The sequence below is a fragment of the Podarcis muralis genome, chromosome 11 (genome assembly GCF_964188315.1).
Source record: "Podarcis muralis chromosome 11, rPodMur119.hap1.1, whole genome shotgun sequence".
Lineage (NCBI taxonomy): Eukaryota > Metazoa > Chordata > Lepidosauria > Squamata > Lacertidae > Podarcis > Podarcis muralis.
The window spans coordinates 65,384,289-65,411,386 of record NC_135665.1 but is presented as its reverse complement, the minus strand read 5'-3'; the positions used below and the strand labels follow the sequence as shown (position 1 = coordinate 65,411,386).

The 27,098-nt window shown below is 50.0% G+C and overlaps 1 protein-coding gene across 5 annotated transcripts in view; it reads right to left on the bottom strand.

The window, feature by feature from the left end:
• CNTFR (ciliary neurotrophic factor receptor) overlaps nt 1-27,098 on the bottom strand; it is a 412,330-nt gene that overhangs the window by 13,803 nt on the left and 371,429 nt on the right. For all 5 annotated transcript variants that reach the window (XM_077936575.1, XM_077936576.1, XM_077936577.1 and 2 more), the window contains 3 exons: nt 26,545-26,662; nt 21,969-22,135; nt 7,492-7,655 (listed from right to left, as the gene is read on the bottom strand). In XM_077936575.1, the coding sequence (XP_077792701.1) occupies nt 7,492-7,655; nt 21,969-22,135; nt 26,545-26,662 (449 nt within the window). The remainder of the gene's footprint in view (nt 1-7,491; nt 7,656-21,968; nt 22,136-26,544; nt 26,663-27,098) is intronic.

Below are 27,098 nucleotides of genomic sequence, written 5' to 3'. Positions count from 1 at the left end.
TAATACGCAGATATTAACATGTGCTGAAAAACCAGAAAGAGGAGCTAAGGGAAGTCTGGGGGTGGGAGGGTGGGTTTCTGGTTTGGGGGAGGGAAAAATGGGGGGGGGGGAATGAGGATGATATGTTTTTGATAAATTGTTATGTTGAAATTCTTAATAATTTTTTTAAAAACAAAAACAAGAAAACAGTGGAACGGACTCCTTCAGAAGGTGGTGGACTCTTAAGTTCTGTCTGAGACAGCAACTATTTGCCCCCTTTCATGATCACTACACGACCCCCCCCCCACGTTCCAGTGTTCCTCCTTGCTCATTTTTTCCTTCCAAACTGTGCACCCATTCCAGGCAGAGGAGTTATCTCAGACCCTTGACAATTTTGGCTCCCCTTTTCTGCAACTGGATGGTGTGTCCTGAGAAAAGCGTCTACCCCCCCCCAAAAAAAACCCTTGTGCTTTCCCCTTACGCACTGCCAACACTTTCATCACTCAGACTCCCCAAGGACACCCCTCCGGACAGGACGGTGCTCAATGCGCTGGCTACTCTTGCGAACCCTTGTGGCCACAGGCGAGGAGCGCATGTTTCGGGAGATGTGTCAGTGTGACGGGCAACATGTTTGGGAGGCCAGGAAGCTGGGGCGGATGGTGTGAGTTAACCAGCGGAGCCTGTGAAACCAGAAACAGGCTATTAGCGATCCATTAGGGCGAGGTATCCAGTTCCTGGCTAGGTAATCCATTAAAGGAACATCTGAGCGCATTAGAAGCGCACTCGGGCAGGGGCAGGACGTGGCTGCGAGGCAGCAGGAGGAAGCGGGGGCCAAGCTGGCTTGAGTTACACACTTAAAAGCCGGGAGGGGAAAGAAACGGTGCCCTAAATATTTAATGCTTTGTGTTTAAGGAGCCAGAACAGGAAAACCAGCCCAAGGAAAGGGCGAAAACCTTGAGGTGACAGCAGCTGCATTTCCCACGCGCCCCTTCCTCTTTCCGTCTCCTGGAAGTGAAGTTCTTCCCGGCAGCCGTGGGAAGGTGCTGGGTGGGCAAAGAGGTTGCCGTCCAAGGGCATCGCCCAAGACGCCGGACCCTCAGATGGGTCCATCCAGCAAAGCATTGTCTCGTGGCCCCCTGGACACCATCCCACAGGCCATTTGGGACCCCAGAGCCCTGGCAGCGCCTAGGCACAGCTCTGCAGGATCAGACCAAAGGCATGTCCAGACCAACATCTTGTTTTCTGTGTGGTCTGGATGGCTCTGGGTAGCCCATTCAAGACAAGGAGCCCCTGCTTTGAGTAAGCAGCACAGCAGCTCTTAGTACATGGCTGCTGATATTGAAATTCATTCATGACCACCGGTATCTATTCACTAAACAGGCAAATTGTTCGCCTGTCCAGTGAATTTGCAACCACGCTCGTTATTCATTTATCTGCTTTCGTCTCACCAATTTTCCTGGAATGCAATCTTACAAGCTTCAGAAACGATGCATCGCCATCGATAGCATCTAGAAATATGTTTTTGCAGTTACTAAAATTAAGAGCAGAGATTGCGTCCACCTGACACAACCGAGGCAGCGATGCAACAGGGCATCCTCTCGCTCGTACGTGCAGAAATAGATTTTGTGGGCCTTTGGCACAGATTCGGTTCCAGGATGCCTAATTGAGAAGCCGCCTGACTTTGTGGTGGCCACCAGCTCTCTCAGCCGTTAATCCCATAGGTTAACCAAGTGAGGGTTGAAATCAGTATGGGTCATTCAAGGAGAAACTGGGAGAAGCTGCTGGGATCTGGCCCAAACAGCTGTGATTCCTGAATTGTGAGGGGTTGGACTAGATGACCCCCAGAACCTCTTCCAATTCTGATTCTATGCTTCTATGACATTTGCTTTTGGTTCTTGTGCTTTAGCTCTCAGACGCTTGCACCCAAAACCCTCTTCTGCATTCATGAACAGCTCCCTCCCTATCCCTTAAACGTGTCGCTTAACGGCTAGTGATGCTGCTTAGAAAATCTATTTAAAGTAAAAAAAATGGTTTGGTTCAGTTTGTTTTGCAGTGTGAACCCACCAAAGTCACATGTCTTGAAACAAGACTCAACTTTCCTTTAAAATGCACACTGCTCTGGATTTTGCACTGTCGTTCCCGAGCCCAAAAATGGGTGTAAAAAAGCATCTAATGGCAGAAAGGACATTCAAAGGCACATCCTATGAGGGAATGTTATTTGCAAAAATATGTATACCAGGCAAAGCTGCAAACATGAAGAACTGCACAGTTAAAGGTTGATAGATTTCAGAGAGAAACCAAAAGGAACAGATTTCCTATCCTTCTGACCATCGGTTGCTGGAAACCAAAGGAGGGGAGAGTTCTGGTCTTGCGTTCGAATCCTGCTTGCGAGTTTCCCTTTGCGGCATCTGCTTGGCCCCTGTGAGAACAGGATGCTGGAATAGATTTATGGCTCTACTCCACCTCATTTAATCCCCACAACCACCCTGTGAGGTAGGCTAGCCTGAGATGCAGTGACTGAACCCCAAGGTCACAGCCAAGTGGGGATTCAAACCCTGGTCTCTTCCAGGTCCGAGTCTGATACTCTAACCACTACACCACACTGCCTTTCATGATGGGCCACTGGCTTGATCCAGCAGGGCTATTCTCATGCTCTTATTCTTTTGCGCGATAAAGGGAAAGAGAGTGCAAGAAAAGCAACCATCAGATTTTCCAAGCGAAGGGAAAAGTCAGTTCCAAAAAAGCAGACACGACTCGTGCAGAACAGGCGAGTTGGCACAAATATAGGAGAAAGGAAAAGATGGAGAAAGGAAAGATGGAGCAAGCTTGTTTCCTCGAACCCATGGCTTCAAGTGACAAAGCCACTTCTGTGGAGAAGGTGAGGTTGCGGGTGTCACAGCCCCAACACGCGTGTGGCAGCTGGAGCCCAGCCCCTGCACAATTGGGGGAATCCCCGGCCATGTCACCCCCTGGCTGGCCAATCAGCCGGCTCTGGGGGTGTGGCCTGCCCTATTTAAGGCAGGACGCAGCCAGGGATCTCCCTCTTTGCCACCTGCCAGCTGTTCCTGCTTTTCCCACCCTCCAACCCTATAAGGTTTTCGTTCCTTGACCTTGCTATGGACCTTGGTTGGTCGCCATTGAGGGGCCTGGTAGGAATTTTTCCACTTGGCAAATTGGCACCAGCCACTTGGTTTTTGCCCACCTCGTAGCAAATCGTCACAACTTTCTGGGTATTGGCGGTTAGGCATTGGTATTGCTCTGTAGATGGAAGAGGGGAGGAAGTGCCATCACTTGCCCCGCATATTGAAGGGTAGTCTGATAAAGGATTCCAGGGGGCGTGGCCCTGTCCGAAGCCTAGGGGGCGAGGGCCTAAGGGACGCCCCCTATTGGTGACCCCGGGGGAATTCCTAGTTGATGTGCATCAGCAGGACGCCCCCTACTGGTGGTTAACCCTTCCCAGACTTCAAGCGGACGGGCTGAAGTCGGGTATAGTCGGTTAGGACCAATGCCTAAGCCAATACCGCTCATCACCTGTAACCAAGAAAGTTGTGGCTTTATTTAGCCCATTAACCTTCATAATTGTGCCATGTGTCTTTATTTCTACTGGGGGTGGGGGGTGGGGACTCGCCACGCAAGAAAGGAGATTCCAACTAAACATTGGGAAGAACTTTCTGTTGGGAAGAGCTGTTTGGAGGTTTTTAAGCAGAGTTCGGATGGCCATCTGTCCTGGATACTTTAGCTGAGATTCCTGCCTTGCAGGGGGTCTCTTCTATCTCAACAATTCTATGGTTCTACAGTCACCTCTGGGACTCCAGCACTTTGCACCTTCTCAAGTGCTATTTTGCTGTTCTGCGAAAGAAAGCTTGTTTGGTTTGTGCGAGTGCTTTCATCCTGGAGGTCTTCAGAGGACTTTTCCCCTTTGTGTGTGCTTGATACTGCAGGGCACACCCAGCGCTCAAATAATCTGAGGGAATGCGAGATCAGAACTGTGAATATTCAGCAGCCTCTCAACCTGTAGAGCAGAGCAAATTGCAGCTTCAGAGAACGGAGCGATCCCACAGGAGACGGGACGGTATTTAGAGCGAGGTGACCTTTCGGGAGAAATTAGCGGAGGACGAGGTGGCCGAGATGAGCAGCTCAGAGAAACGGCGGTTGTAAAAGGAGGCCGTTCTTCTCTCTCGGGGGAGAGCAAGAGCTGCAAAATTAGGGCACAGGGCTTTGAAAAAAGAAGAAGGGTGTGTGTGGAGGGGGAGACTGACATAGGACTAAATGCAGAGGCTTCCTGGGTAAGAAGCGTAAAGGGAAACTGACAGCTCAGCATAAACGGAGCTTTTTAAAAGGGGGCAATATCAGACACACAAACTGGAACCTCTCTTTTTGATGCAAAGGAGAGCTGGAAAGAGCTGGATGGATCCCTGGTGGCTGGGGAAGGAGCTTTCTAATGACCTGCAGAACTAAAGGGAAGCATGCAGGAATTTTTTTTTAAATTTTTTTTTTGGAGCAAACTGGCACTGAGGAGGAGGCAAAGGAGAGAAGGAACCCTCTGTGCCAGCTCTGAAAGGAGTTTCAGGAGGGAAAGAGATGTCAGAGGAGCAGCGTGGGCAGGGAAAGCGGCCAGGCAGAATCGCTGTGGTTCCTTGAACTGTGAGCGAGGCTAGTCCTCATGAACCCTGCCCCCTTGCAAATGCTGGATCATTTGTGGATTCTCCTGGGACTAGGCACACCCCCCCCCCTCACATGTTAGAATCGTGTAATTGTGCAGCTGGAAGGGACTGCAAGGGTCCTCCAGTCCAACTCCCTCGCGAATCTCAACTAATCACGGTTATTATTATTTTTAAATGACATGCAATTCTTTTAAGGTAAGAAAAAAACTCATTTTTTCTAATGCTCCTTGATCCACCTGGACTTGTAATTGGAAAAGTTCTAATACAAATGCATTGGGGGAGGATACAAATTTTACTTTTCCTCCCAAGCTGGTGGCCAGCGACTTTCTCCCCGCCTCCCATTCATATTTTATTTTATTTCGAGCTTAATAGTTACATCTTGTCACTCACCAGTTATATCCAATTCTACAATACTAATGACTTCCTGCTCACCCATCAGTGATGATTTCAGACAATTGCATTTTGTAATTCCACCAAATCCATTTTCATCCTCTTTAACAGGTTTCTTAATAGGTTCTGCTCTTTCCTCCAAACCCTGCTGTGCACTTCACATATGGAGAGCAACTTTTAAAATAGACCAAAAAAGGTCTCCAGACCTCCTTAAAGGATTCTAAATCTGTGTCTCTTATCAGCGCCGTCAGTTCTGCCATCGCTGCATATTCTGAGGTTTTCAGCCGCCATTTTCCCTTTGAGGCTAACAGCCAGGGACTTTCTTGTTTTCCTTCCTGGTTCTAATCTTCAAAGCTCTTCCCCATCTCCACAAGGATTGGAGTGTCATGGTGAGAACGCCAAGGTTGCAGGTATGATCCTCGTATGGGGCAGCTTCGTATTCCTGCCTTGCACGGGGTTGGACTGGATGACCTTCAGGGTCCCTTCTAACTCTACAAAAGTTCTGTGAAAGTTCTTTTAGAAAGGAGAGTGTGGAAGGCAAGAAAAGAAGGGACTCTCCAGACACCGTGCTCTCATTCAGGCAGAAAGCCTTGAGGTTTCTTGATGGCACCACCCCATTTGAAAGAAACAGGCTGGTTCCGTGGCAAGGGGCTCTTCAAATGTGTTCGTCTTAGCAGGTTGACAGCCTCGCTGAGTGACTCTTCCACCCAGGCCCTGCCCTGCCCTCACGCTTCCCTTAAAACAGACATGCCCAACTCCCAAGAGACTGAGATCTACTCCCAGTATTAAAAAAAACGGGCAGTGATCTACTCATAGAAATTAAGAAATGGGGGGAGGCTTGCCAAGAGCTGTCGAGCTTTTCATGGGGGGGGGGAGTGTCCAGAGTTGTTGAGCCTGGGGGGTGTCAAAAAACACTCACCAGAAAGCCCTGCGCCGAAAATCACCAGCAGCATCCGATAAATGACCGCACACTTTCCACTGCCACCAACCACCCTCTCGATAAAAGATGACAATTGTGTCTGCCCTCCCTCATTCTCCCCCTCTGCAGCGATTGATCAGGATCGCCCCGCGATTAATCCGGATCACACCGGCAGTCTACTGTACCTGTCAATCATGGCCAACTGGTTGAACATGTCTGCCTTAAATGAATCACAAAGCGGATTGAATGATTCACTGCCAGTCACTTGTCCCATGAACAGCTGCCAGGTTTCGCCCACTTAGTCCCTGACTGTGTATTTTGCCCTCCATCCAGGGCGAAGACAGGAATGTCCAAGGAGCTGGAAGGTTTGCTTATGAATGGCAAACAGCCATTCCCTTGCCGATTCAGGATGCTGTGACAGAACCCAAGGGCTGGAGAAATGCCACTCAGTTGCATGCTCAGAGGCACTCTTGTCTCAACGATGCCACCTCGTTGTGGAGCTGAGCTCTGCCTCCACCTTGTGATTGGGCTGGGTGTCCATCAATACGCAGATGAAACCCAGCTCTACTTCTCTTTCAAATCAGAACCAGTGAAGGTCCTGTGTGAGTGTCTGGAGGCAGTTAAGAGGATGGATGGCGGCTAACAGATTGAGGCTGAATCCTGACAAGACAGAAGTACTGTTTTTGGGGGGGCAGGGGGCGGGTGGGTGTGGGGGACTCCCTGGTCCTGAATGGGGTAACGGTGCCCCTGAAGGACCAGGTGCGCAGCCTGGGAGTCATTCTGGACTCACAGCTGTCCATGGAGGTACAGGTCAATTCTGTGTCCAGAACAGCTGTTTATCAGCTCCATTTGGTACGCAGGATGAGATCCTCCCTGCCTGCAGACTGTCTCATCAGAGTGGTGCATGCTCTGGTTATCTGGCTTGGACTACTGCCATGCGTTTTACGTGGGGCTACCTTTCAAGGTGACCCGGAAACTACAACTAATCCAGAATGCAGCAGATAGACTGGTGACAGGGATCGGCAGCCGAGACCATATAACACCGGTCTTGAAAGACCTACATTGGCTCCACTGAGGTCCAGCGCTGAGGGCCTTCTGGCAGTTCCCTTGCTGTGAGAAGCCAAGTTACAGGGAACCAGGCAGAGGGCCTTCTCGGTAGTGGCACCCACCCTGTGGAACGCTCTCCCACCAGATGTCAAAGAGAACAATAACTACCAGACTTTTAGAAGAAATCTGAAGGTAGACCTGTTTAGGGAAGCTTTTAATGTTTAATAGATTATTGTATTTTAAAATTCTGTTGGAAGCCGCCCGGAGTGGCTGGGGAAACCCAGCAAGATGGGCGGGGTATAAAGAATAAATAATAATAATAATAATAATAATAATAATAATAATAATAGCCACAGTGGCTCTGGAGGCAGAAATGCTTCTGAATGCCTTCTGGAAACCTCAGAAGGGGAGACCCGCTCTGTTGCCAACCACGCAGGACCCTCTCCTCCGCCACCCCCAGCCAGACCAAAGACAGCAGAGGTTGCCACTCACATGTTGCCACTGGTCAATGATGAGCGGCCGGTACCTCAGGAAGAACTTGAGGGGGAAGGAGTCTGGATCAGGCCACGAGGAAGGGTACTGCCACGTCACCAGCAGCCTCCGGGCATTGTTGGGGATGGGCTTAGCCACCACGTTCTCTGGAGGGTCCGGCTTTACTGTTCAAGGAAACAAGACATGGGAGGAGGAAGAGAAAACCTTGGTGAGAGAAGAAACATTTCCGTGCAAATGCCGCCTCTCAGAACTGTAGGGCTGTAGGGACCCCCGACGGTCATCTAGGTCAAGCCCCCCCCCTGCAATGCAGAAATCCGAGCTAAAGAATCCGCCCAACTTCAGTTTAAAAGCCTCCAATGAATTACAGAACCGTACAGCTGGAAGGGGACCCAACCCGCTGCAACCTTCATCTGTGTGCCGCACAGCAGGGACTGGCAAGCAAGCAGGCAGCAGCCAGGAAAGCTGGCTTTCTAAAAATAATAATAAAACTTAAAGCCATAATAATAATAATAATAATAATAATAATAATAATAATAATAATAATAATAAATAATAATAAATAATAATAATATATTATTTATACCCTACCCATCTGACTGGGTTTCTCCAGCCACTCTGGGCTGCTTCTAACCGAGTATTAGAAACAATACAGCGTCAGACATTAAAAACTTCCCTAAACAGGGCCACCTTCAGGTGTCTTTTAAAAGTAAAATAGTTGTTTATTGCCTTGACATCTGATGGGAGGGCGTTCCACATGGCAGGTGCCGCTACCGAGAAGGCCCTCTGCCTGGTTCCCTGTAACTTGGCTTCTCGCAGGGAGGGAACTGCCAGAAGGCCCTCGGGAGATGGACCCAGGTGTCCGGGGTGGAGACGCTCCTCCAGGTATACTGGGCCATTTAGGGCTTTAAAGGTCAGTACTAAATGCATTGCCATCTTGTTTTGCTGGCTCTGCTGCCGCTACTGTGGGAAAGTGTCACCGCGATTCATGCAGAACCAGTGCACACATGAGCTGTCTCTCTTCCGAGAGCACAATGCCCCAATCAAGAGAACCGCCAAGTGCTTTGAAGCCCTGATTCAATGGGCAAAGCCCCTGCAGAATCAATGGGGTTGCCAAGGCCCCCCAGTGGAGGACGGTGCCGGGAAGAGGACACCCCCCTCACCTCCTGGCTGGCTGAGCTGATAACCTTTCTGCAGCTTTGGTGACTCACTGCTATTGTTTTCTGCAGCCCTGGGGAGCTGGGGCTCGATTCTGCTCAGCTCTGGGCACCACGAATTTAATGAGCAGGGGGGGGGGTGTGCTCAGAGGGGGTGGGCAGAGGCAGAAAGACTTGGTAGAGGTTGTGGGTTGAGAAGGTGTAAAAGGAAACAGACTAGAAGCAATCGGCGTGATAGCTCTACTCTGCTGGAAACCCCAGGAGGGGAGAGTTGTCCTTGAGTTCGAATACAGATTATGTGTCTCCCACAGGCCTAGCGCATAACAACAACAACAACAACAACAACAACAACAACAACAACAACAACAACAACCCAAGTGGTTCTGGGTAGGAAGTGAAGGCAAGAGTCTTCTCTTAATAATAATAATAATAAATTTTATTTATACCCCGCCCTCCCTAGCCAGAGCCGGGCTCAGGGGGGCTAACACCAATAAAATAAAATCACAGTAAAACATAATAGGGGGAAAAGAGAGGGAGAAAAAAACAACCCCAATTTAAAATACAGGTTAAAATGCAATTTAAAATGCAGCCTCATTTTAAAATAGCTGATAAATCAAGACTATAAGGGGAGGGCAACATAAGGGTCAGACGGAGTCCAAACCAAAGGCCAGATGGAACAGCTCTGTCTTGCAGTCCCTGCAGAAAGATGTCAAATCCTGCAGAGCCCTGGTCTCTTGGGACAGAGCATTCCACTAGGTCAGGGCCAGTACTGAAAAGGCCCTGGCCCTAGTTGAGACCAATCTTGCGACCTGGGACCTTCAAAATGTTGTCATTTGTGGACCTTAAGGTCCTCCGTGGGGCATACCAGGAGAGGCGGTCCTGTAGGTACATGGGTTCTAGGCCACACAGGGCTTTAAAGGTCAAAACCAGCACCTTAAACCTGGCCCTGTACTGCACCAGGAGCCAGCGCAGTTGGTAAAGCACTGGATGAATGTGATCCCACGACGAGGACCCCATAAGGAGTCTTGCCGCGACATTCTGCACCTGCTGGAGTTTCTGGGTCACCTTCAAGGGCAGCCCCGCGTAGAGCGAGTTACAATAATCAAGCCTGGAGGTGACCGTCACATGGATCACTGTGGCCAGATCAGGGCGAGAAAGGTAAGGGACCAACTGCTTAATATGGCGGAGATGGAAAAATGCCACCTTTGTAGGGGAAGGTGACCTGGTCAGTCTTTGTGTCTGAAAGAGGACCGGTCACACAACCACCAGATGCTTCTCAGCTTTGGAAAGAGAGGGATTACAGGGTCAGGGGGAGAGGAAGGCTCTTTCTGCAAAAGGGTCCACTTTTGGGACCTCTGGGCAGACTTGAACCCAGGCCCCGCTCATATGCAACAGAGAAGAACCCACCTCCAATTTCCCTTTTGCAACTATCACCTGGGCATGAGAGGTGTGGAGAAGGGGAGTTGACTGAGGGCCAGAGAGAAAGAGGGACCATGCGGTCTCTTATATCCCTGCCTGATCACTGAGGTCTTTGGGGGAGTCTCCCAGGACTCGGATTTATGGCTCAGTTCCACCAGGACCCACCTGGCTGCATTGTGTATCGGGCACCCAATTCTGTGGCACTCCCTTCCCCTTGTGACAGTCCCCTTTCCTGTTGAGCCTCTGGCACTGACTGAATCCTTTTTGCTGTTGTCAGGGCCGTCTTTACGGGTGTGTGTGTGCAAGGGGTGCTGTGCACCTGGGCGCCGAATTCTGGGGGGCACCAATTGTATACCTACTGCATACCAGTCCCTCTTGATTGGTGGCAGTGAAAAGAAATGGAGCAAAAGTCCCTGCCCCCGTCGCTCTGTAGTGTCAAATATTCCCAACCAGTCAGGAAACAAAAGCTGTTATTTCTGCTTTTGTTGTTAAGAGATTTTCCTCCTCCAAAAAGCTCAACAACTTTGAGTTCACCCCCCTTAATAAAATCTGGGGGCAGCTAAACTAAATCTGGGGGCACTGGTCGGATCTTTGCACCCCGGTGCCACATATGCTAAAGACGGCCCTGGTTGTTGTTGTTCCAGCTGGCTTTTTAAATGAAGTTTGGTTTTGCAGTTTTAACAGATTTCCCTCTTCAATGTGGCCATCTGTCAGGGATGCTTTAGGGGAGATCCCTGCATTGCAGGGGGTTGGACTAGATGGCCCTTGGGTCCCTTCCAACTCAAAGTTTCTATGATTCTACATTTTGCATCTCTTGCACACTGCCTGGGGGCAACTGGCCTGATCCAACAGGATCTTCTTATGCCTTATGGAAACTGCAGGAGGAGAGGGTGCTTTTGCACTCAGGGGCTTCCCGGGGGGGGGGGGGGACATGGCTGGCCCCTGTGAGAACAGGATGCTGGACTCGTGATTAAAGGTAAAGGTAAAGGTACCCCTGCCCGTATGGGCCAGTCTTGACAGACTCTAGGGTTGTGCGCCCATCTCACTCAAGAGGCCGGGGGCCAGCGTTGTCCGCAGAGACTTCCGTGTCACGTGGGCAGCGTGACGAAGCTGCATCTGGCGAGCCAGAGCCGCACACGGAACACCGTTTACCTTCCCGCTGGTAAGCGGTCCCTATTTATCTACTTGCACCCGGGGGTGCTTTCGAACTGCTAGGTTGGCAGGCGCTGGGACCGAACAACGGGAGCGCACCCCGCCACGGGGATTCGAACCACCGACCTTTCGATCGGCAAGCCTTAGGTGCTGAGGCTTTTACCCACAGCGCCACCCGCGTCCCTTCAGCTATGGTGCCACAAAAGCAGGGCCAGTGGCTGATGGGAGCTGTAGTAGGAAACATCTGTTACATCAGAGGAGACACGGCACTGGGCAAACCCAGGGCAGAAAAATTGGGAGGCCGTGGGGAGGAAGGAGGCAGGCAACTGAACAGATTTGTCCGTGGTCCTCTAGGCTCAGCTCTGGCCTCCGAGGAGAAGATGGAGGCAGAATGACAGAGCTCTTCCGTTTCTGCATCCTGGCCTGCGGCTCCAAGAGGCAGAACACGGCCTGCTCGCTTTTTATGGCTGCTTAATTGTTGCAACGCTTATCTTATTTATGATTGTAATTGTACGTTACTGCTCTTGAATTTTGCAAATAATTTGTAATTGTATGTTATTGCTCTCGAACTTTGCAAATAATTATACAGCTTGCTTCATTTGCAAAACTTATCCCGGTTGCAATTCAGCGGACCGCTTTGCTCTCTCATGCAAGCTGAGGCTTGAAGATTTAGGGCAGCTGTTAACCAATGCAATCTGGCTTCAAGCTGGAGCTGTGAACCGGGGTTCTGTGTGAAGGAGAAGGACTGTAGCCTCTCTCCCTTCCTCTGGCAGAAGGGAAATCTCTACAGTTCACTGGCAGGAAGCCATGGAAGTTAAACTAGGGTATGACTGGAGTACAGACCTGCCGCTGCTGCGAGGTTTTTGTCCCAAAGTGCCGCTCAGAAGGTATGGGAGCAGTTTCAACCTTGGGCAGAAATATATGCATTCTCCCCAAAGAGGATTTGCAGCACAAAAGAAGACAAAAAAAGGAAGCGAATCGGCATAAAATCTGCATGTAGAAAGTTCTTCCTTAGTCACAATCTCCTTTCTTGTCACTTGAATGCATTGGTTTGAAGTCCTCCACTCTGGAGCAGCAGAAAACAAGCTTGCTCCTCTTCAGATAAAGGTAAAAAGGTAAAGGACAGTTAAGTCCAGTCAAAGGCGACTATGGGGTTGCGGCACTCATCTCGCTTTCAGGCCGAGGGAGCCAGCATTTGTCCATAGACAGCTTTCCGGGTCATGTGGCCAGCAGGACTAAACCGCTTCTGAGGCAACGGGACACCGTGATGAAAACCAGAGCGCACGAAAATGCTGTTTACCTTCCCACCACAGCAGTATCTATTTATCTACTTGCACTGGTGTGCTTTCGAACTGCTAGGTTGGCAGAAGCTGGGACAGAGCAATGGGAGCTCACCCCGTCACGGGGATTCAAACCGCCAACCTTCCGATCAGCAAGCCCAAGAGGCTCAGTGGTTTAGACCACAGCGCCACCGCGTCCCTTCTCCTTTTCAGATATTAAAAGAGGGCTCTCATATCACCTCTCAGTCTCATTGAGATTCCTGCATTGAAGGGGGTTGGACTAGAAGACCCCAAGAATCCCCTCCAACTCTACAATTCCATGATTCCTCTTCTCCAGGCTAAACATCCCCAACTCTCTCAGCCATTCCTTCCAAGGCTTGGTTTCCGGAGCCTTGATCATCTTGGTCACCCTCTTCTGCACACCTTCCAGCCTGTCAATAGCCTTCTTAAACTGGGGTGCCCAGAACTGGACTCCGGGAGTGAGTGGTTCCAAGTGCACATCCGAGGTCCGGCAGCCCTCCTGGAACTTGAGAGCAGGCTTGGTTTGTGTGCCAGGAGTCATTCTTCTCCAGTGGCCGTGGCTTCCATTCAGAAAAGGGGGAAGGGGAGTGGATGTGCTCCAGATGTCCACAAACACCCCCTCCTGAAACTCCAAGTCCAGGTCTTAGGGTGGGGAACAGAGGACATTGACTTCCATGAAAAGGACTCTAGGGTCCCGGCACACCAGGAAGGTCATAAATCCAGCACTGGCTGAGCTGAACAGACCCAGGTGTGGTGGTCCCGTGGGTTACCCGAGAGGCGAGGTCCGGTCCGTGGTCAAAGGTGCAACAGGGAGGCAGTCCATAGTAGCTGTAGCTGGGTGCAGGGCAGGGAGTCGGGTGAAGTCAGGAACAGGCTTGCAAACCAGGAGCCAGGGCGGGTCTGGAGCTCAGGCAGAATAGCAGGACAGGGTTCGGGCAGGAACTGGCAACCAACAATGTTGCTCCCGCAACTTGGGACTGGGGCTGGCCGGCTGGCTTTTATCTGCCCCGAGGCATAGGGCAGCCCTGATCCTCATGTGACTCGCCTCTTCTCCTACGGGAACTCAGTTCCCTCCGCCTCTCTGCCCTGAGCCTCTGCAGCTCAGGAGAGGCTGGAGGGTTACCGGACCCAGAGGCAACCTCCGCTTCCTCTGACAAGGTGGAGCACCTGCAGGCAATGGGTCCTCCATCCCCTCAGGAGCCAGAGCAGACTCAGCTGATGCCTGCACCTGAGGACCCAGCACAGGTGAGGACCCTTCAGGCTCAGGCCCCAGCCCCGGCTCAGCTGGTTCTGGAGGCGGGAAATCCTGTGTAGGCTGGGATCCCTCAGGTTCAGCATCCGAGTCCAAATCCCAGGCCATCACACCAGGTGACTCTGCAATGCAGCTCCACGTCAGAGGCTGCACATATGGAGCCCCAGGATAAGGAAGGCTGCGCCAGCTCAGCAGGGGACCCTGGGATGAGGGAGAAGCTCAAATGTGCAAGCTTTTTCCAGGTGTTTTGCTCCTCCGCAGGTGTCGTTCACGAGGCGGTCAATGTCTCCCTTGGTGTCAGCCCGGTTCCAGTTTTGCAAATCCACATTAATGTGACTATGGTACGGTGAGAGTCGAGGGAGGAGAGGAGAGGAGAGGGACCAGATGTGGGGAGAGGTTTTGGCAAGTGGATGTCCGAGACTAGAAGGGCAAGGCACAGGAGGACACAGATCATAGAATCATATAGTTGGAAGGGATCATGAGTTGGAAGGGATCATAATCTCCTGTGATGCAGGAATCTTTTCCCCATTGTGGGGCTCGAATTAAAGGCCCCAAGATTAAGAGTCTCATGTTCTATCAACTGAGCCAGAGCCTTTGAAAGCCAATCATGTCAGTGGCCATCCCTACCCCCTGTGGCAATGAGTTCCATAGCTTAACTATGCACTGTGCAATGGAGTCCTTCCTTTTATCTGTCCCGAACCTTCAGACTTTCAGCTTCATAGGATTAAACAACAACAACAACAACAATTTATTATTTGTACCCCACCCATCTGGCTGGGTTTCCCCAGGCACTCTGGGCGGCTTCCAACAAAGTATGAAAATACAGTAGTCTGTTAAACATTAAAAACTTCCCTAAATAGGGCTACCTTCAGATGTCTTCTAAAAGTCAGACAGTTGTTTATTTCCTTGGTATCAGATGGGAGGGCGTTCCACAGGGCGGCTGCCACCACCGAGAAGGCCCTCTGCCTGGTTCACTTCTCAAAGTGAGGGAACCGCCAGAAGGCCCTCAGCTCTGGACCTCAGTGTCCAGGTAGAATGATGGGGGTGGAGACGCTCCTTCAGGTCTACTGGACCGAGGTCGTTTAGGGCTTTAAAGGTCAGCACCAACACTTTGAATTGTGTTCGGAAACATACTGGGAGCCAGTGTAGGTCTTTCAAGACCAGTGTTATGTGGTCTCGGCGGTCGCTCCCAGTCACCAGTCTAGTTGCCGCATTCTGGATTAGTTGTAGTTTCCGGGTCACCTTCAAAGTTAGCCCCACGTAGAGCGCATTGCAGATGTCCATGACTTCTAGTTTTATGAGACACAGAAATATTTTTCCCTCTACACTAGGCATCATCTGATAAACTTCTCTCATGCTACTTGTGACTCGCTTATTTTCTAAGCCAAAAGGTAACCTTAACTATTCGAGGCGAACGAATACATGTATCTGTGGGACAGTGGAAAAGAAGCGCTGTCAGGAAAAGCACACTTCTGAAAGGAGTAAAGGAAGCTCAGAAGGAAAGTCTCCTCTTTCTTCCCAGAGCAAACGTCTCTTTTCATGCATATTTATAAATTCTTTATCCCACAGGTTCAAGGTGACTGGAGAGCAGCACTGAAACCCTCATCAGACGACTGCCTTGCATGGACAGCTCTCTTTGAAGCAGCAGCCCTAGGATAGGCCTTCCCTCAGCTCCTGCAAAATCACTGTCAGGAAGAACTAGTGGCTGCACACTTAGCACTGAGCCGCGTTCGAGGTTCTGGTAGTGATTTACAAAGCTCTGGAAGACTTAGGTCCAGGGCACGCCAGAGATAGCCCAAACACTTCTATCCCAGTTCGATTGCTTATATCATCAGCCGAGGAAGAACTGTTGGTTGCTCCTCAAGTTGGTGAGGCTCATCAGACAACGGGAAATCCAGCCTTTAGCACCGTCGTCCCAGTCCTGCGGAACTCTCTGCCACTGGAGAGTCAGCAGGCAATTGAGAACACATCTTTCTGCAATGGGCAATTTATGTGTGTTTTTAACTTTGATGTGGTTGTAATTGTATGGCTTGTTCCATTTTTATTGCTGTCAACCGCTTTGACATGGCGGTATACAACAATCACGATATATAAAAAATGTTTAAGTATAAATTTATGAAAATACAGAAGCTTTTCTACTAGGGATAACGGACACAGGTATAGCAAGTGAAGATCAGAAAATATTCCTCTATGCCACAGGAGCGGCAAGGATCCTCAAGGATCCTGCTAAAAACTGGAAAAAAGAAATTGTGCCAACAAAAAAGGAATGGCAAGACAAATTGTTAGAGTCTATTGAACTGGCTAGATTAACAGAGGCAATTAGAGATCACACTAGACAAGAGTTTCAAAAAGCATGGGGGAAATGCGGAGAATACTTCACAAAACAGTGTCCTAAAATACATTCCCTGGACTTGTTTCGATTAATGTCTGCAGGAGACTTTGTGGATATTTAAGTTATAATTAGAAAAATCTGAATAATTATTCATAAAGGAAACAGCTTATAAGAAGTAAATAAGGAGGCCAGATACAGGATAAAGGAAGTCTTTTATTTGGTTGTTTGTATTGTTGTATGTTAGGCTCATTGTATGTTAGGTTCACGTTTAATGAGGGTGGATTTCTGTATTGGGTGGGGGGGGTTATGTTATGCTGTAAATAAAATTTCTAATAATAATAAATAAATAATCAACATAAGTGATAAATAAATAAACAAATGCAGCAAGTCCGGGGGGGGGGGGCTGGATGTAGCCGAGCACCCCTGAAACTGCCACCCCTGTCCTGTCCTGACCGCCCTGCTCCTTCTTTCACGAGTCGGTGCCTGGGAGAGGATCCGTCCCGCTGGCTGGAGGGCAATAAAACCTCAAACTATCCCCAGATGTCTCTCTTGGCGCATTAGGGACCCGTCATCTGCGCATCACATGGCGTGTCAGAGGTGGCGTCCGCCCTAATCGCCTTTTGATATGCGGAATAATTAGCCCGGCCAGGATGTGGAATTTTTAATGCTGTGCGTTCTCTTCCCACAATTCGCCCAAGGCCCCCAATAGAAAAAAAGGGGGGGGGGGCGAAGTGTGCACTCTCTCAATGCGCTCGTTGTCCGTCCCCCCCTCTTCTCTCCTTTGCAACCAGAATGCAAACACCATCTGTCCAGGCTGTGGGAGCCATTAGGGCTCCTGCAAAGCAGATCAGGATCCATCGACGTGGCTCGGCTTTTGCCCTGGCTCATGTACGCCCCATGCTCTGCAGAGCAGCAGCCAAGAGCTCCCTCGGCCACATTTGCAACACTAAGACAAGAGTCTCCTGAGCTGCTTCCCACTCAGAGCATGTGGAACCCAACAAACTTGTCCCTGCAAATCCTGGAATGCTGACCCAAGTTTAGGAGCACTTCACTGAGCGAGCTCAGGACTCAATCTATCCGTTTCTGGAGTATTTTCCATTAACTACCATATATTTCCATGTACAGTCATACCTCATGTTACATCCGCTTCAGGTTGCGTCCCATGGTGACCCGGAAGTAACGGAACTGGTTACTTCCGGGTTTCACCGCTTGCGCATGCGCAGACATGCAAAATGATGTCACAAGCATGCGTAGAAGCGGCGAATCACAACCTGCGCACACACGCATTGCGTTCTGCTCATGTTGCATACAGGACTCTGGAATAGATCCCGCTTGCAACCAGACGTACCACCGTATAAGACTAGGTTTTTTTCAACAGAAAAATAATGTTTAAAATTGGGGGTCGTCTTACACATGGGTAGTGCCGGGGATGGGGGGGGGGAACGTTGTATTGGTTGACACTGCAAGCCAGCGATGGCCTGTAGCATGTTATTGGTGACTGTGGCAAGGGGTGGTGTTGATTGGTTGTTGCTGCAGGCAGCTTAGGAGGTTTTTGCGATGTGCGCGAGTGAGGTTTTCCCCTGGCAATCCCCCCTAAAAAAAGCTCAACAACTGTGGGCAATCTCCCCCCCCCCTATTTTCTAAATCTTTAGTCCTCAAAACTAGGGGGCGTCTTATACATGAGGGTGTGCTATACATGGAAAAGTACGGTGTTTTTACGGCTGTCCTGGGCGGGCTTTGCCAAGCAGGCTCAGAAAGGAAGAAAATTCAGGAACGGAGCCGAGCTCACCTTCCGCCTGCGGAGGTCTCTGGGCAGGTTCAAATCCCCACTAAGCCACAAAACCCCATGGGAGACTTTGGGAGGGTCCCTCGCTCTTGGACTGGCCCACTTCGCAGGGTTGTTGTGAAGACAAAAACACGTTGATGGGCGCGGTGGTGGTGGGGAACCCTGCATGCTTCTCTGAGCTCTTGGGAAGGTGGGCGGGCTCTCGCTCCCTTTCCCCGTCACACTCCCAGTGTCTACAGAATTGCAGAGTCCGAAGGGGTCCCGAGGGACATCTAGACCAACCCCCTGTGCAACAGGAAGCTCAGGTAGGCCAGAGAAATCCACCAGGTCACAGAGTGCTGGGCTGGAGACTCACTCTATAGGAGTTTGTCAGGGGACTGCCATCGGAAGAGGGAAGGGAGGCAGAGGGGCAGTTGGGTTACAGGGAAATCTCCGAAAATCTTGCAAAGCAGTTCCTCTTCCTGGGGAAAGCCACACCTCCAGTGGGGAAGAGGGGAAGGGACCAGAAGATGCTGCTGGGAGCCCCAGCACTGCTCCTGGCCAAGCCGGCCAGGAAGGAAGCACGCCTCTTCCGTCGCCCACTTTGCGCAGAGGAGTAAAACACAAAGAAGGAACGAAACGGCTGGGGGTGACTAAGCCCTTATGTTGGGGGAGGACCCGGAAATGACCACTCCCGGATTCTGCTAGCGACTGAAGCAGACATGAACTTGTGGTAAAGGTAAAGGGACCCCTGACCATTAGGTCCAGTCGCGACCGACTCTGGGGTTGCGGCGCTCATCTCGCTTTACTGGCCGAGGGAGCCGGCGTACAGCTTCCGGGTCATGTGACCAGCATGACTAAGCCGCTTCTGGCGAACCAGAGCAGCGCACGGAAACACCGTTTACCTTCCCGCCGGAGCGGGACCTATTTATCTACTTGCACTTTGACGTGCTTTCGAACTGCTAGGTTGGTAGGAGCAGGGACTGAGCAACCCCGTCACGGGTATTTGAACCGCCGACCTTCTGATCGGCAAGCCCTAGGCTCTGTGGTTTAACCCACAGCGCCACCCGTGTCCCTCAACTTGTGGTACTGCACTGTAAATAGTTTCACACCAAAATAAAACCTGTAAAAGACAGGTCAGAGTCCTGACTGGGTACTCTGCCATCTGACAGAGCTGAACCGTGAATGGGGAAAGACTCCATTTGCCATCAGGGGGTGGGGTGGGGGGTGGTCTCACCTGTGCTGCCCCACCTCAAGCCCAAGGAGCCTTTGGAAGGGAGTTGCTGTCACAGACTTTAGAGGAATGTGCATTTTAATGAACTGAACAGAGTGGAGGATTTTGAGTCATGGGGTGTGTGTGCATGAACATTGCTTAAGTTTATTTTTCGGCTGCTATTTTGCTCATGTGGTTAATATTGTTTTAGAGGTTATAAATGCTGCACTGCTTTGTTAATCGTATAGCATGGATTTTGCTTTAATTGCGACGTGCAGCTTAATTTTTTAGCTGTTGCTTTGTTAACAGTGTTTTATAGATTGTAACTGTTTCACAGATGATTTGTTGATTATTCGATATGACTCTTGCAGTGTTTGCGATGTTTCATGACGCTCTACCGTGTTATTGTCATTTATCGCTTGCAAGCCGCTTTGGGATTCACTTGAATGAAAAGCAGCTTAGAAATATAATAAATCAAATCAAAACACCCTCTTGGAAAACCCTGCCATTGGATAGCTTCTGAATCTTTTCTTGCACAACTCGCACCAAATACCTTTCAAACTGCATGTGACGCAGCAGCTGTCCTTGTTAATCCCTGCATTCCCTGATACTCTTAGACCCTGGTTGATGAGAGCCTGCACTGCTTTTGCACATTTCACTATGCTGTGATGCTTAACATCACCCAAAAGGCGGTGGCAAGCAGGATCCTGAGGTTTGCCACGCTGGTGCTTTTCTTAATTCTCTCCTTCCGAATCTGGGACCCTCGTTCCGTTCTGATCGCTTGCTCAGATGCTTGGAAAAGCCTTCCTTCTTTGCCTGCCCTCCGTTTCCTCCGAGCAAAGAGCAAGGCTGAGTTCGCCGGGTCCCTTTCTGCCATCCTGGCAAAGAGCCCATCGTGGGTCTCTGTTTGCTCAGAAGGCATCATTAAGCAAGCAATTCTGGCGGGACGGAGAGCGGAGCGGAAGGCCGGACACGTCGGACAAACAGCGCATATTTCTGCCGCCATTTAAAATGGAAATGTGCCGCGACTCCGCACAGCGAGCAGCTCATTCCTGTTGGTGTGCAGCTGCAGTGGAGATCAAAGGAACACATCTCTCATTTTCCAGGCGATTGAGTGCTCTTCCTCCATCTTACTGGCGGGGAAGGAAATGTTCTGCCAGATATTCCAAGCAGGGAGCCTTTTCCAAGCCAGAGGAGGCTGGATCATCTCCTGGGGACCTTTACGTTTGGAGAATCCTCCCCACCCCACCCCAGCAAAGGAAAGCCTGGGAAGACGCAGTTCCCACCAAGACAAGATGCCACAATCTATTTATTCCACAATCTATATGGATGGCGGCTAACAGATTGAGGTTGAATCCTGACAAGACAGAAGTACTGTTTTGGGGGGGACGGGGGCGGGTGGGTGTGGGGGACACCCTGGTCCTGAATGGGGTAACTGTGCCCCTGAAGGACCAGGTGTGCAGCCTGGGAGTCATTCTGGACTCACAGCTGTCCATGGAGGTGCAGGTCCATTCTGTGTCCTGGACAGCTGTTTATCAGCTCCACCTGGTGTGCAGGATGACACCCTCCCTGCCCGTGGACTGTCTGGCCAGAGTGGTGCATGCTCTGGTTATCTCCTGCTTAGACTACTGCAATGCGCTCTACGTGGGGCTACCTTTGAAGGTGACCCGGAAACTGCAATTAATCCAGAATGTGGCAGCTAGACTGGTGACTGGGGGCGGCCGCCGAGACCACATAACACCGGTCTTGAAAGACCTACATTGGCTCCCAGTACGTTTCCGAGCACAATTCAAAGTGTTGTTGCTGACCTTTAAAGCCCTAAACTGCCTCAGTCCAGTATATCTGAAGGAGCGTCTCTACCCCCATCATTCTACCCGGACACTGAGGTCCAGCGCCGAGGGCCTTCTGGTGGTTCCCTTACTGAGAAAAGCCAAGTTACAGGGAACCAGGCAGAGGGCCTTCTTGGTGGTGGCACCCGCCCTGTCGAACACCCTCCCATCACATGTCAAAGAGAAAAACAACTACCAGACTTTTAGAAGACATCTGAAGGCGGCCCTGTTTAGGGAAGCTTTTAATGTTTAATAGGTTATTGTATTTTAGCGTTCTGTTGGAAACCATCCAGAGTGGCTGGGGAAACCCAGCCAGATGGACGGGGTATAAATAATAAATTATTATTATTATTATTATTATTATTATTATTATTATTATTATTATTATTATTTGCTTACAGGGGGAGGTTCAAGCCTTGTTTCTGCCCTGAAATGTGGCCTTGCAAAATGTGCTTTCTGTAGAATGGGCAGAGGGAGGGATACTAGCAACCACCTCCAAGAGTGGCTGTTGTAATAAGGAATCTTCCTTGGAGGTTTACAAAAACAGGTCTGGTGGTCATCTGTCAGGGATTATTTCGCTGAGATTCCTGTATTGCGGGGGTTGGGCTAGATGACCACTGGGATGTCCCTTCCAACTCTAGAATTCAATGATTCTTTGAATCCAGTTCAGACTTGTAAACCACCTTGTGATCTTTGGATGAAAGGCAATATAACTATTCCCTCGCTTTCCATTCACCAAGTGATTTAAACTGCACCTCATAATATGTATATATTCGGTCCAATGTACAATATATTTTTGTTCCGCATTCCGATCAATACTGTATCAAGCACCATACAGTTGTGTGTAGTAGGCGTGCACAATATATATTTCGAAGCATAAAAAGATAAAATGAAATTACTAATTTGTTGGAAGTTGCCCAAGAGTGGGTGAGGCAACCCGGTTAGATGGGCGGCAAACAAACAAGTAAATATTAACAACAACAGATTGCAAAGCATTTTGCAAACACAAAAGTGCGACGCCTCTCCCAAGGCAGAAGCCGGGACCAGCCACCATATTTACCTATCGCGAACTCGTCGAAAGAGATGGAGGTGGAGCTGCTGCCCAGAGCGTTTGTGACCGTCAAAGTCACCTTGTACTTCTTGCTGGAGAAAAGGTGAAGGTACCGGATGTAGCACCTGTTTTTGAGGGACACGTCCATGTCACACACAATCTCCTTGGAGTCGTGCCTGGAGAAAGAGAAGAGTCGAGGCTGAGATGACGCAGGGAGGAAAGGTAAAGGGACCCCTGACCACTAGGTCCAGTCATGGCCAACTCTGGGGTTGCGGTGCTCATCTTGCTTTACTGGCCGAGGGAGCCGGTGTTTGTCCGCAGACAGCCTCCGAGTCATGTGGCCAGCAGGACTAAGCCACTTCTGGCGAACCAGAGCAGTGCATGGAAACGCCGTTTACCTTCCCGCTGGAGCGGTACCTATTTATCTACTTGCACTTGGACGTGCTTTTGAACTGCTAGGCTGGCAGGAGCAGGGACCGAGCAACAGGAGCTCACCCCGTTGCAGGGATTCGAACCGCCGACCTTCTGATCAGCAAGCCCTAGGCTCTGTGGTTTAACCCACAGCGCTACCCATGTCCCAAAGGTAAAGGTACCCCTGACCATTAGGTCCAGTCGCAGACGACTCTGGGGTTGCGGCGCTCATCTTGCTCTATAGACCGAGGGAGCCAGCGTTTGTCCGCAGAAAGCTTCCAGGTCATGTGGCCAGCATGACTAAGCCGCTTCTGGCAAAGCAGAGCAGCACACGGAAATGCCATTTACCTTCACGCCAGAGCGGTACCTATTTATCTACTTGCACTTGACTTGCTTTCGAACTGCTAGGTTGGCAGGAGCAGGGACAGAGCAACGGGAGCTCATCCCGTCGCGGGGATTTGAACTGCTGACCTTCTGATTGGCAAGTCCTAGGCTCTGTGGTTTAACCCACAGCACCACCGGCGTCCCTCCCTTACCCCTACTTGCCCCAAATTATCACAGTTCAGAACCACATTGATATAATGAAATACCACTTTACCCTCCACCAGTTAGGAAACTCTTTGCTGCATACATGGGTAGATACACCCTTCTTTGTTAACAATAATAATATTTTTTAAAATTTATTTATACCCTGCCCTCCTCTGCTAGAGCCGGGCTCAGGGCGGCTAACACCAGTAAAGTTACAATAATAACATAATGGGGGTAAGAAAAACACAATTTAAAATATGGGTTAAAATACAATTTAAAATGCAGCCTCATTTTAAAAGTCAAAACCATAAGGGGAGGGAAACATAAGGGTCAGACTGAGTCCAAACTAAAGGCCAGGCAGAACAGCTCTGTCTTGCAGGCCCAGCGGAAAGATGTTACTTCTGAATCCAGATTATATCCCATTGAAATCACTGTGAAAGGTTAGCCATGACTTCACTGACATCCTGCTCCATTTCAAGGGGAGCTAAACACAGCTTGTGTCATCTAGATCCCACTTGTAGTAATTCCTAAGGAGTCTCAGGCAGAAATGCCTCTGTTGGCTTGAAATGCAGAAAGTGGCAGCAAGAGGTGTTGGCCAAAGGGAGAACCGAGGCCTCGGAGAGCAGTCGCCAATCACAGCATCATGGAATGGTAGAGTTGGAAGGGGTCTTAAAGGGACCTCTAGTCCACCCCCTGCAATGTAGGAATCCCAGGTAAAGAATCCCGGACAGTTGAACCTCCAACCTCTGCCTAAAAACATCCAGTGAAGGCGAGTCCGCAGGTGAGAAGACGGAGATGAACAGATATAAATGCCAACTTCGTACATTTGTGGAAAATGGCCGGATTGGGGTTTGACATGAGGGTCCATATTCAGGGCTGAATTTCAAGTCTGGGTTTTCACACCCTCCCTGTACTATCACACAGGGCAGTAGCTACTCAAAAGAAGGAGTAAAATTCTGCACATGCTCAGAGACATTCTCCATTATTCAAGAGATGGAGGAAAGCCCGGCTCAAACTTAGGGTTGCAGCAAAATATCAGGGATATTTTGGATTGCAGGGTGCAAAGATTGAGGTGGGAAGAGAAGGGGAAAGTTCAGATGAAAGCATCATGTTCTCTCCAACCTTGAGTACGTACATCATGTTGACCCTGTCAACTCTCACAAGAACAGGCACCACAGTCCTTGTTTATCAAGGAAACAGGCTTCGGGCTGCTGTCCTGGAAATAGAATTTATGTTTTCACCCGCCTCATAATCAGACCTTTTTTTTTTTAGCCCTTCACAAGGAGAGCAAGTCGGTGGCTGCTGTTCAGCACAAATAACGGTGGACTCAGACAAGATCCTGACATGTGGGAGGAAATCTCCGCATCAGCACTTGCCACCAGATTTCACCTAAAGTGAAATCCCAAGCCGTATCTGGAAGTTCCAGTTCAGGCCAAGTAACAGGAGGATCTGGAAGGAAGCAAATAATTTTGATGAAGCTGGCTAAATTACTTGGGGATAGCGCACCTCTAAAACTGTCAAAAGGGAATATTTCTTAACATGATGGTAACTTGTGGCACTCTCTGTTGTGATGGTGTGCTGAATTAATTCAGAGGAAGTAAATCTACCAGCCACTGCCCTGGTTGACCATCAAAGATCAGGATCCTCAACTCACTTCCTGCGCCTTCCAGCACACTGCAGGAGGGCATTATGGCAAGCGGGGAGACATTGATTCCCCCCTCCCCAAAAAGGCCACAATGAGCTGTGCCTACCCAATTTCTCCTCTTCTACAAAATTCGCCAAGGATTAGGAGTCCTGCCCACTCTGGGGTGGGCTGCAGCTCAGTGACAGAGCACATTGCTTTCTCTTCCCCATGCTATCTTTGAGAATTGGTCCCCGCAGCACGATTAAGGAAGATTTATGCCTCCGAGAGCATAGGACTGGTGAAGTAATATATGCGGTTACAAAGGCATTTTGCAGCAAACATGTTTTGATAAAGTGGTTTAGAAGCAAGACACTATCTGGACTCTCATCTAATATTGATCGGTTATTTATATATACATTGCTGTATATTTCTCCCATACTTTTGGACCGTGGTACGCTTAGGTATTGGTTTAATGGGGGCTGTATACCCAGGTGTGTTTTGCCTGGATCTTCGCCAATTGTGCTTTCTCCTTATCATTTTTATATAATTGAGGGCTTGTGTTTGTGCTCTGCAGGAAGCTGTTTATGGTGTGTTGGACCATTGTTCTATCTAGCTGGGCATTGACAACACCTCCTGGAAGTGAATTCCCAGAGTTCGCATGCATAAGGTCCCAGGCTTGATACTTGGTGTCTGTAGCTACAACTAATCCAGAATGCGGCAGCTAGACTGGGGACTGGGAGCGGCTGCCAAGACCACATAACACTGGTCCTGAAAGACCTACATTGACTCCCAGTACGTTTCCGAGCACAATTCAAAGTGTTGGTGCTGACCTTGAAAGCCCCAATCAGCCTCGGCCCAGTATACCAGTCTCCACCCCCATCGTTCTGCCTGGACACTGAGGTCCACTTCCAGGGGTCTTCTGGTGCTTCCCTCCCTCTGAGAAGTGAGGTTACAGGGTTTCCCCAGCCACTCTGGGTGGCTTCCAACAAAGATTAAAAATACATTAAAATGCCACACATTAAAAACTTCCCTGAACAGGGCCACCTTCAGGTGTCTTCTAAATGTCAGGTAGTTGTTTATCTCTTTGACATCTGGTGGGAGGATGTTCCACAGGGCGGGCACCACCGCTGAGAAGGCCCTCTGCCTGGTTCCCTGTAACTTGGCTTCTTGCAGTGAGGGAACCGCCAGAAGGCCTTTGGAGCTGGACCTCAGTGTCCGGGCAGAACGATGGAGGTGGAGATGCTCCTTCAGGTATACTGGGCTGAGGCCGGTTAGGGCTTTAAAGGTCAACACCAACACTTTGAATTGTGCTCGGAAACGTACTGGGAGAGGGCTCTTGTGCCCGAATCCTGTTTGCAGGTTTCTCACGAGCATCTGTTTGGCCACTGCGAGAACAGGAGGCCAGACCAGATGGGCCATTGACCTCATCCACCAGGCCCTTCTGATGTATTTAATGTCTGGAACGCCACAGGTTCCCTCTTGGATTAACTGCTGGGATAGTTCAGTCGATAAGAGCATGAGACACTTAATCTTGGGGTTGTGGGTTTGAGCTTCACGATGGGCAAAAGATTCCTGCATTGCAGGGGGCTGGACTGGGTGACCCCTGTTGTCCCTTCCAACTCGTAGAGTCTGTCCCTGCCCTAAACACTCTGTTTAGAGCAGCGGTTCTCAACCTGTGGGTCCCCAGATGTTGTTGGACTACAACTCCCATCATCCCTGAGCTCTGGCCTTGTTAGCTAGGAGTGATGGGAGTTGTAGTCCAACAACACCTGGGGACTCACAGGTTGAGAACCGCTGGTTTAGAGGTTCAAAAGCTAGATAAAATTACAGTAAAAGCAGCTGAGAAAGGGTCACAAATGCCTGTGGAACGATCTCCGGTGACTGCCTTCAAGCTGATGTTCAGGAAAGCAGCCAGGCCAGTCAAGGTCGCATGCGCCCAGTCCTGTGTTTTTGTTCGGGGAAGGCTCTCTCCCCCCCCCCCCCGTCCCACAAAGGAATGCCTTCCCTTGAGGCCCTACTCACATTACGGTGATGTTGAAGGTGTCTGGAATGTACGTCGGGATGGGCATGTGCCAACTGCAGTAGAAGCCGCTGGGGTAATTGTTCGACCGGCACATCAATGCGGGCTCCTTGGGCGGCGCTGTTGGGAAAGAGAAAGGGGTGGTCAAGCCAGGCTCTCTTTGCCGCGATTGAACGCTGCTCTGGATGCAGAACGAAGAAGGGCCAAGCAATCCAGATTGAACCCTGGAAAGCACTTCGGACCCAATGCACGGTAAATGTGCGTTGAGTCCTCTGGTCCACTTGCAAAAGAAGGAACAAAGGTGCACAGAATTTGAACATGCTTGGTGTCACATGAAAAGAACACGTCTAACAGATGGCGACAGGCGAAACTCCCCGATGATTATATTTCCACACCAGGAAAAGCTTAATCTTTCCTCGCTTTTGTAGAAACTTCCCGCCTGCAGTTGTTCGATGCCCAAGAGGCCTGGGTTTGCCCCAGTAACAACCCTCAGCCCTTCAGGCGCCATTAGGACTGGGAATGGTTGCTCTCAGGCTGGCACAACCAAACATGGCAT